Source organism: Phoenix dactylifera, chromosome 9, assembly GCF_009389715.1.
Source record: "Phoenix dactylifera cultivar Barhee BC4 chromosome 9, palm_55x_up_171113_PBpolish2nd_filt_p, whole genome shotgun sequence".
Taxonomy (NCBI): domain Eukaryota; kingdom Viridiplantae; phylum Streptophyta; class Magnoliopsida; order Arecales; family Arecaceae; genus Phoenix; species Phoenix dactylifera.
Genome location: NC_052400.1, coordinates 20,507,749 through 20,518,012, shown reverse-complemented (window position 1 = coordinate 20,518,012; position 10,264 = coordinate 20,507,749). Strand labels below are relative to the sequence as shown.

Genomic DNA, 10,264 nt, shown 5'->3' with positions numbered 1-10,264 from the left:
TTCGTATGTATTATTTTTCCTTGAGAAAGAGACGCTTCATGTGTTTATCGTGCCCTTTACTACCACCATCTGTTCCCTTCGTCTTCTAAAGAAAAGGCTTAGCGGTATCCCTGTTTTAGATGTAAGAACTACCCATACTACTAAGGCTTGCACCATCTTCGGAGAAATTTTACGTGGCAGGTTTATCAACGCCATGTAAAGACAATCTAGCCATAAAATAAGATCACCACTTAAGTGGTAGATGCCACTTTTGTACAGCTGCCAGTCTCATAGATACAATTGACAGATAATAAAGAATCCTGCTTCTTATCTAAATTTTTTGGTCTGTTGGCTGGAAACTTTGTGACTACTTCATAGGAACTGTGCTATTGTTTGAACTTTTGACAAGGCTATTCTTGGGAACACTCATATAGACTGGAGGCATTAATTTAACTTCTGTTGGATCACTAAAATTTGGTGATTTGACAATATATTTGGCAGGTTGAGTTCAAGTTCAAAAAACTAAGAATTGGGAGTCACTTCTATCGGTATGTCTCTCTGGGCACGGGTCATAAGGAGCAAGAATGTGGGCTTGACAGGAGATGCAGAAGATGTTTTGGTGAAATCTTTTAGCATTGGTGACAATGATGTCAAGATGACTTTGAGATTAGATAGTTTCAAGAGAAGCAATTCAGGGACCAAGTCATCATGTAACGGTTCCTGCAAAGCGGTCCCGGGAGAATCATTAAGCTTTATAAATTGGGAATGTGAGAAAACTAAGCTGGACATGACTGCTGCTTTCAAGATTCAGGACTCTGAATACTGTAAGATGGAACCTACTTCTATGAAGAGCAAAGGGAATGTTAGAGTTCCTGAACTGAACCCGCCCATGCGTCCTTTAGTATCCCCGAGGCCTAAGTGCGAGCTTGATGCCGCAGCTGTTAAGCTTCAGAAGGTATATAAGAGTTACCGGACCCGAAGAAATCTGGCGGATTGTGCAGTTGTAATCGAGGAATTATGGTACTTCGTCTCAAAATCTCTTAAACTTATATCATAACAGATTATGGCTGGCAAGTCTTTGATCCTATTAACCTGTTTTCTCCATTTATTATTCATTTCAAACACAGGTGGAAAGCAATGGATTTTGCATCCCTCAAGCACAGCTCAATTTCCTTCTTCGATGTTGAAAAACCAGAGACAGCAGTTTCGCGCTGGGCCAGGGCACGAACAAGAGCTGCCAAGGTAATATCAATGAGATCAGATATTGAAAGCTTTGGATGCTTTACAGTGAGTTTAACAGAGGATTAAAGTTTGTCTTTTTGGACTTTCTGTAACAGTCCATTTTCCTCTTTTTCTGCAGGTTGGTAAGGGTTTGTCCAAAAACCACAGGGCTCAAAAGCTGGCATTGCAACACTGGCTTGAGGCAGTATGTTATCTTCTCTGTAATGAAACTGCATGTTTTTTTTTCTTCTGTCAAAATATCAAGTCCCAACTACCATCATGCATAGGATAGAGGATTTATAAAAGCATTAAGACAAATCAAATGCAAGAAAAGAAAAATAGCATGGAGGATCTTGTCCTGCCAGAGCAACGAAATAGTAGAAATAAGATTGGTTGTAAATTGTTGAACTACTTTGTTAGGTGTACCTGTTGGTTAATCATCTGTGCTCATTATTTTTTTCTCTATCATGCTGGACAGATCGATCCACGCCACCGATATGGGCACAATCTGCGTTTCTACTACGATGTCTGGTTTGAGAGCGAGAGCGCACAGCCATTCTTCTATTGGTAGGAGCTAGAATGCAATTGCACCTGTTCTCTCATTGTTGTTGAGATCAGTGAATCTTACACATGTACCAATATTCCTTTTGGGTGAGAATGAAGGTTGGATGTTGGCGAAGGCAAGGAAGTGAATCTTGAGAAGTGCCCAAGAAATAAACTCCAACAGCAATGCATCAAGTACCTTGGACCGGTATAATCCTTAATGCTTAACCAACTGAAAACTTAAATTAGGACCTCAGCTATTCAGAATTTAATCTACGTGCATTTTAGTTCAGTATATTATATGTTATTGAAACGTCCATTCATTCATATCTTCTTATTTCTCCTGCAGAAGGAGAGGGAGGCATATGAAGTCATCGTCGAGGATGGGAAACTCATATATAAGCAAAGTGGAGTGCTTGTGAACAGTAGTGAAGGTTCTAAGTGTATATTTGTTCTCAGCACATACAGGGCTTTGTATGTGGGACAGGTAAATATCACAACTAATATCTAAAATTGTATCTTATAAAACAACCATGCTTCAAGCTAGTCATATGCAAGCTGCATTTGCGTGCATGCTTCCATGTCTGGCTTGATGCATGCCTCATTCTTTTTATCATGTTAATTTATGCATTTGGTCATATCAGGCATGTAGGTTGAAAGCCTTTCTTTATGTTGCAGCATGTTTCAATTTATCACCTCTCTCTTTTTCTGTCTTTTTTTCGCACGAGCAGAAGAGGAAAGGCTCGTTTCAGCACTCAAGTTTTCTGGCTGGAGGCGCTACAACAGCTGCTGGGAGATTGGTTGTGACACAGGGGATTTTGAAGGTGCAGTATATTGATTATTTCCTTGATGAGTGCAATTTTATTACGATTTTTCAGCAAAGTTCCCATGGTAACAGACAATGTGTGAATTATATGTTTTTTTTTTCAGGCCATATGGCCATACAGTGGTCATTACCTCCCAACTGAGGAGAACTTTAACGAGTTCATCAGCTTCCTTGAAGAAAACAATGTAGACCTTACTGATGTCGAGGTATAATCATCAATCCTCTTCTTCTCGACTCATATCAGCAGAAAAATAGCTGGTGGGACTGACTGATAGCTAGAAAATAACTTGCCTAGATGTCCATGAGTAATGGAAAGGTGCTTCCTGTTTCTCACTTTGACAACAAAATGAACTGATGTACATTCGTTGTTCTTCAGAGATGTTCAAGTGAAAAGGATGATGAATACCCTCCACTGAAGAAGTCTAAGACTGAGGCAGTGATGGAGGTGGCAGAGGATGCTACAACATCTCAACCAGGAGACTTGAGCGACACCGAGGAGGAAGAGCCTCCTACCGAGCCTTCAGAGGCAGAGTTCAAGGGCAACAACTGTCAGAAACCAATGACGATCGAGTTGAGCAAGTGCTTATCATGCAAATGGACAACTGGGGCTGGGCCTCGCATTGGGTGCGTCCGGGAATACCCCACAGATCTCCAGTTCAAGGCACTGGAGCAAGTTAATCTTTCACCAAGGATCATCCCCTCGCCGGTGGGGAACAAGGGTCCCATCCCTTCTCCACGCCCCAGCCCTGGGATGAGGCTTTCCCTTGCAAACATGGTCCTTCCTACCCGCACCATCACTCTAACTCTTCCCAAGCCCGCGAGAAGATGAAGGCATTTCCTCATGACAAACTGGTGAAGGAAATAGATTTAAGGGGAAACTTCGCTGCGTCCAGCCTACCAATAGTTTCTTTTTATTTTCAATTCTTTTTAACTTACATACATACATACATACATACATACATATATATATATATATATATATATATATATATATATATTTTGATATGATTCATATCTCATTTTTTTACTATTTTTATTGGGCTGCCATGGAACTGAGGACTTCCATGAAAGAGTGTAAAGTTTGCAGGTAGCTCATTCGTTTTTGTAGACAAGGAGATATATACATGTAACACAGTTAAATTGTTTTGAAGAGAAAATAAAGTTCGCCCTTCTTATCCTCCGTTATCTTTTATTTTTGGTTAATTATTACATATATAGGCGGCGGCTTCCCTTGTCACTAACACCAAAAAAACCTACTGGCGTGAGAATGGCAGTTTATCTCGAACTTACTAATAAGATGAAAATGATAAGAGAGTTGGAAAGCCAAGATAGAATGCATCTCCAGATCTAATAACTCAGCTCTAAGATCAAGACTCAGATCTAAATCAAAAGAAAGAAGAAGAACAGGCAAATGCCTGATGTTAGATTTCAAACAGCGCAGCATTTGGAATTCATAGTCTTCTTGGGATTCAATTCAATTCAGCCAATTAATTTGGTTCCGAGATCAAGATAACAGTGACTTCGGTTGTTCCAATCATTAAAGAAGTAAAAATCATACACGTTCATGTAACATTACACTGGACAGGTAATTGTGAGGTGAGAATGTAGGTTAAGCATGATCATAGCCATCAACACGGTAGTGATTGCAAGACTGCAAACTCGACACCCCCGTCCAATGGTTGAAAAGTGAAAATAAATAGAATGCAGCATTTTGACCTCTTTTTTTTTCCCCCATCGGTGAGTCCATGCCAGAATAGGCAGTCATACGAGCAGAAACCGAGGGACACAGGGTGGCAGCGACGTTATTAACTCTGTAAACCCGTGGTATAATTGCGTCGCACTCCCCAACAAAAGTGCGAGTAAAGCATCCAAGGCGGATTTCTTGTCGCTTTGTTTCCCGTTACCATTCCCCAGCTTCTCTCTCTCTCTCTCTCTCTCTCTCTCTTTTGAATTTCAAATTCCAAACGGCTACAAACTCCAATACCTCTCCATACTCTCTCTCTCAAACCAGCATTCTTCAGCTCGCAGGTGTTTCGGAGGCCCCAAGCGGAGAATTTTTCTACGGAAACAGAAGGATTCAAGATATGGGTGGCTCCGGGAAGTGGATAAAATCATTGATAGGCCTCAGGAAACAAGAGAAAGAAGACCACGTAATCATCTCAACACCATTCTTTACTTCCTTTCTTTGTTTTTCGTGATTTATTACTGGCTTTTAGCTGAAGTGGTTTTTGCTTCCCTTCCAGGAAAAGCTTGGTGGTGGCGGTGGTAGGAACAAGAAGTGGAAGAAGCTGTGGAGGAGCTCCTCGGGCGACCATCTATCGCTGTGGAGGGGTTCGAGGGGCAGCAGCCACAGGTCGGCTACGTCGGAGGCGTCTGATGTCTCGTCGGTGACCGATGCTTTCAGCGCCGCGGTGGCTGCGGTGGTCCGGGCTCCTGCGAAGGATTTCATGGCAGTGAGGCAGGAGTGGGCCGCTATTCGGATACAGACCGCCTTCCGGGGCTTCCTGGTAACCAAAAAGAAAGGGGCCTTTTTCTCTTTTCTTTTCGCAAGCTCCTTCTAGTATTTATTAGATGAGTTTCTAGTGTATTCTGTTATATGATTAGAATCGTGTTTTTGTTTGATTTCTCCTATGACCAAGTTTGAGTCTTTTTGCCTCCAAAACTATTTACAGAGGATTATCTGTTCTCTTTCTGCTACATTTTTGCCCCATCTATGACCGTTTGCTACCTTCTTTGCTTCATTCTGTTCCTTCTTGTCTCTGATGTGTTCCTTCCGCTGTTATCGTTGCCGGTTTCCTTCTAGATTGCTGTGTTTTCTCGTCCAGTATGTGCACCTGAGTACATGCTAAATGCAACGATATCATGCTTCTCTGCTGTTTTCCTTCCTCTGTCCTTGGATTTCTTTTTCGAATGTAGAGTGCTTCTTTCTAGTGGTCTATAAGCCATGTTTCATTGATTGCAAGTGTAGGCCAGGAGAGCATTGAGGGCGCTGAAAGGATTGGTGAGGCTTCAGGCGATAGTCCGTGGCCGCCAGGTGAGGAAGCAGGCTGCGGTGACACTCCGGTGCATGCAGGCCCTTGTTCGAGTCCAGGCGCGTATCCGCGCACGGCGTGTTCGTATGTCCACTGAAGGACAGGCAGTGCAAAAGATGCTGGAAGCCCATCGAAACAACATGGATCCCTTAAAAGAAGCAGAGGTATTCGCCATTTGATTTTCCTTGATCTCAGACGTTTCATACTCGCCTCTTAGTCTAGCTCCCTTTGCCTTTTGTTCTGTTTTCTTTGTAGAACTGCTTCCAGTACCTCCCAACTTTTCAATCTTTTAACACTTAAACCTCGGTTCGTTCTCACATAATTTAGATTTCCTATTAAATCAACGAGGAAAACAAAATTATAGCTGACAAACTTTGGATGTAATCTGGTGACAAGTTGAATTATAAGAAACCAAAATTGATATGGAACTGGAATCAGTTGCTCGCATATCAGAGTGGAGAATATATGCTTATGCAAGTGATTTCTTTCGATTTCTAGTGACAGAAATTAAGATGATAACAAGCGGAAAGATATCAGACTATTTTGTATTTCTCTCAATAAGCTAAAAAAACTTTTGATTGTTGGACGCATGGAACAGATTGAATTTGCATGTTAATTGCAGGTGTTCATGGCATATGGACAAGCTAATCTATGCCATTGTCCGACCATTAACCGTCAACTCGATGTTTGGGCTACGCAATGGCAGTTGCATTGTTTAGGATGTGGCATTGCATCATTGTAACTCAATTCTTCTTCTCTTTGTTTTGAGGGGACAAAATTACCTAATTTATTCTTTGGACATCATAGTATCTGAATCTATACGTGTCTTTTTTTTTTTACAATTTTCCTCCATGTCAGATTGCAAAACATGGTCGATGAATTTGTATAATACTGGTAACAGTTCTTGGGGAACTTATTGCTTTCTCAGGAAGGATGGTGTGACAGTCAGGGCACACTAGAAGAAGTAAGAGCAATGCTACAGATGAGGCAGGAGGGAGCTATTAAGAGAGAGAGGGCTCTTGCTTACGCTCTTTGTCAACAGGTGGTTATAGCAGGCATAGAGTTTAGCGCACTGATAACTACTAGGATTTAGTTTACTTTCTTTCTTGTTGCTCCACTGATAACTAGCATTTAGTTTCTGTCATTGAGTGACTAAATCCTTTTCCTGTTCTCCTTCAGCAATCGAAGTCAGCATTGAATGGAGGATCATCCCAAAACGTGTGGAATCTGAAACACCATGATTTTGATAAGAACAACGGAAATTGGAGCTGGTTGGAACGATGGATGGCTGCAAAACCTTGGGAAAATAGGTTAATGGAACAACAAGCCCGGACCGACTGTTCTGAAGTCCAGTCCTCTAAAACCTGCAAAGATTCTTATTGTATCGGCTCCAGGTATTCTGAACCTGGTATGGTACAAATCAAGAAGAACCATGTCACTACTAGGATTTCAGCAAAACCTCAGCCTATGCTTAACAACCATCATCGCTGCAGAGCTCTTTCTACTTCATCTCCAAGCGCCGAACTACATTATGATGAGAGTTCTGCATCATCTTCTTCTATCTGCACATCTACACCGCTATCTGGCATGACCCTCTTGACATCAGAAAGGACTGAAGATAGTAAGAGAAGTAAGCCAAATTACATGAACCCGACTGAATCTGTTAGGGCAAAACAGAAAGCTTGCAACACTCATAGAACAACCATGCAGAGCCTGTCATCAGGGGAGGTACCCCATCATAGGAAGACTTCATCTAACATCGACTCGAAGAGCTGTATAGATTCAGATTCTTCAGTTTTTTCTTCCAAACTGCTGGATGCGATGCCACCAAGGAATAAAAAGGTGATCAGACCCAGAGAGAAGAACTACTATTTTGATGAGCAACCAGTTTCTGAGTTCTAGTGTGTACTTTGGCAGGTGGCTTCTTGTTGTATCAGTGTGCACGAGTTCTTTGTATGTGCTTTTGTTGTTCAACGCCTTGTTGTCATGTGTGAGTAGATTCATGTTCCTACGTCAAAAGAGAACTGCATTGCTTGCTGCCAGTATGTCTTTTTATAACATACAAGTTCTTCAAACAGAAGAATCTGCTTGCCGAATTTAGAAATGGAGAAGGTTTTCTACTTTCCTCATTTCAAAAAAGCTTGTTGAATTATTGGTAAGTGAAATTTTGGTTGTTCCAATCTAAGTAGTAATCGAAAATGTAAGCCCACAAAAGCTTCAGAAATTAAAGGGATTCAAATTGCTCTTTGGATTCTTTTACATTCCTAGTCAATATTTTTCTTTGTGAAGCATGAGGATCCCAAATAACTTGCATATAGGAATAGTTACATGATGATAGTGGCTGCGCGCAGCTCTGTGCATGCATATCCTTTGATTTCCTAAGTAGGACTGACCTGACTCGGAAGGAAATTCTGCTTTGCGGATTTTGCATGGAGGCAGGGGAAAACTAATATCACTTCTAAAACATTAAACCAATTTTAGTCATAGACTAATCAATTCTTTCAATGCAAATTTGGCTGAAAGTACTCATAAATTAATATTGCATTCATCTCATTCGTGTGAGAGAGAAAAAAATCTGTTGCAGTGGACATCCTCTGCATGTTTGTTGAGCACGTTACTGTTCATGCCAACTTATTTTCTTTCGCATGGTGACGTATCTTTTCAAATCATATTCGAAGAAACTCAAAAAATCTTGCATAATAATGATAGGGTTCTCATATTGATATTATATCTAAAATACGCCAATTTTAAGTTATTCCTTATTCTCCTATCAAATCCACCTTAACCAACTTCCACGTCCGGGTTGAATACAAGTACTTGGTTCGTTCGAGACTTTTGATTTATAAAAAATAAATTCTTTACTGCTTCTTCTTACGACGATCAATATTTTATATCTCAATTATCAAATATTTGAATTGGAGCCATTTAGCTTTTTTTTTCTAGCATTTGTTCCTCTCGTCCCTCGATAATATAACTCATTTCTACCCCTCATCTCTGTTGTAAATATGATTAATTTTCAATAAAAATTGGGTAGCTCCTTTTTACCTCCCTTTACATAATTTTTTTTCATTAAAATATTTTTTTTTAAGAAGATGTCCGAAAATATGATACTTGAGAACTAGTTTTTTTATTTTTGTTTAGTTGAGCATATACTTTTTAAGAAAAGTTGCAAAAAATATCTGTTATATTCTTAATAACAAATATATTTTATCTTATTTTATTTAAAAGCTGAAGGGCACAATTAAAAAAACAAATATCTTAATTTTTAGTTTATAAAAAATAATTATTATCTCCTACATAGATTTTTTTAATAAAATATAAAAATTTATTTATAAAAAAATATTTTTTATTTTAAAAAAATAACCAAATATAAAATATTTTTTTATATTTTTGTTCACCACTCCGCCGTTTTTTTTCGCAAATCAAAAGAGTCCCGTGAATCTTCTTAGATGTGGTAATAAATTCATAATTTATTGGTGGCTGACACGATGGATAGTCAATCTTCTTAGATTTAGTAATAAATGCAAATTGATTGATGGCTGACACTAGAATATTATTTACCCAATAATTAAGGTCCTAACATTTATGTCTCTCTTAATTCTTAGTCGGCCCCTCCACCCTCAAAAAAAAAAATACAAACAATCATATGCTCATAAAAAAATTTATCAGTCTGAAAGAAGCCAGGCAATTTCATGTGCAGGGATTTTGCTTTACGCAAGGAAGAGAGAAAAAAAAAATCAGAATAATTAAGGGAACCCTAGGTTGAAATGTTCCACTTGCAAATTTTGGGCTGGATAATCTTAGATTAATGGAATTCCTCACAAGACTCTCCAATCCGCTCTTCTATTGGGCAATTTGTGTTTGGCAAGAGTAGAGAAGAGTCATCAAACTCTTAAGAGGATCCGTTTGTACTTTGTTGACAAGAATCTGTCTTTAATTCTTTCTGTATCTTCTCCTTTTCTTCTCTTGTACCATAATTTTCATTAATAAAATTGATGGGGGAAATCCTTCTTTTTGACTTCTCATCAAAAAAATAAAAAAAAACACTTAGACTGGTATTAAACAGTAGATGAGTTGGAGGTGTTGAAAAATAACTGATAGGAGGACTTAAAAAAACTAAACCAACAATAAATAAATTAAAAAAAAAGATTTAATCATATGAACAATCAATGTCTTACTATTAATATAAAATGGCAACTTTTCAAAGTCAAATAAATTTACTACAAAATTGACCAGTGGTCCAATCCATTTGCACAGGTTATCTAATCAGTAAAGTTCAATAAGACAAACGCATGAAAACACTTTTCTGGGAAAGTAAAAACATTAAAAACCTTTATTCATCTGCATTACAAGTAGATTATTTGTCTCTCTTCTTTTTTTTTTTAATTTTGAGCAAGACAGGTAGATTATTTGTTTCGATGGTGCAAGGGTCAGCTCTGCCGTTGTAACAGAGGAGATAATGGGAGCTATTGATAACTGAGGGGACGGGCAGGATGCTGCAGGAATTGGGTGTCTCTACTCTCTTGTAGCTATCTTTTGACCAGCTCAACGTGTCAGGCTGCTAGGAATTTGGTCTTGTTGCTTTCCTTGCCTTCCCCCTCCTCTCTCTCTCTCTCTCTCTCTCTCGCTCGCTCGCTCTCTCCCTTCTTTTCTGGATCATTTC

The 10,264-nt window shown here is 39.3% G+C and overlaps 2 protein-coding genes across 3 annotated transcripts; both read left to right on the top strand.

The window, feature by feature from the left end:
• The first annotated feature begins 529 nt into the window (after positions 1-529).
• LOC103709621 (IQ domain-containing protein IQM1-like) lies at positions 530-3,398 on the top strand. Its single transcript, XM_008795064.2, has 9 exons — positions 530-999; positions 1,107-1,221; positions 1,340-1,405; positions 1,679-1,767; positions 1,864-1,951; positions 2,093-2,230; positions 2,475-2,567; positions 2,674-2,775; positions 2,946-3,398. Exons 1-9 carry the CDS (start codon positions 530-532, stop codon positions 3,396-3,398), a joined length of 1,614 nt encoding a protein of 537 aa, XP_008793286.2.
• A 1,141-nt stretch (positions 3,399-4,539) lies between these two features.
• On the top strand, positions 4,540-7,740 carry LOC103709563 (protein IQ-DOMAIN 1-like). 2 transcript variants are annotated; one of them, XM_008794992.4, is made up of 5 exons: positions 4,546-4,719; positions 4,813-5,076; positions 5,538-5,765; positions 6,530-6,643; positions 6,781-7,740. In XM_008794992.4, exons 1-5 carry the CDS (start codon positions 4,654-4,656, stop codon positions 7,501-7,503), a joined length of 1,395 nt encoding a protein of 464 aa, XP_008793214.1. In that variant the 5' UTR covers positions 4,546-4,653; the 3' UTR covers positions 7,504-7,740. The 2 variants fall into 2 exon arrangements, with proteins under 2 accessions (XP_038986329.1, XP_008793214.1); XM_039130401.1 differs by lacking the exon at positions 6,530-6,643 and having other exon boundaries at positions 4,540-4,719.
• The last annotated feature ends 2,524 nt before the right edge of the window (positions 7,741-10,264 follow it).

Bases quoted from the DNA above. Each gene is read 5' to 3' on its own strand.
- LOC103709563 (XM_008794992.4), top strand. From the start codon at position 4,654: ATGGGTGGCTCCGGGAAGTGGATAAAATCATTGATAGGCCTCAGGAAA. The intron at 4,720-4,812 runs GTAATCATCTCA...CTTCCCTTCCAG, and splicing joins AACAAGAGAAAGAAGACCAC to GAAAAGCTTGGTGGTGGCGG. The intron at 5,077-5,537 runs GTAACCAAAAAG...TTGCAAGTGTAG, and splicing joins CCGCCTTCCGGGGCTTCCTG to GCCAGGAGAGCATTGAGGGC.
- LOC103709621 (XM_008795064.2), top strand. From the start codon at position 530: ATGTCTCTCTGGGCACGGGTCATAAGGAGCAAGAATGTGGGCTTGACA. The intron at 1,222-1,339 runs GTAATATCAATG...CTTTTTCTGCAG, and splicing joins CACGAACAAGAGCTGCCAAG to GTTGGTAAGGGTTTGTCCAA. The intron at 2,776-2,945 runs GTATAATCATCA...GTTGTTCTTCAG, and splicing joins TAGACCTTACTGATGTCGAG to AGATGTTCAAGTGAAAAGGA.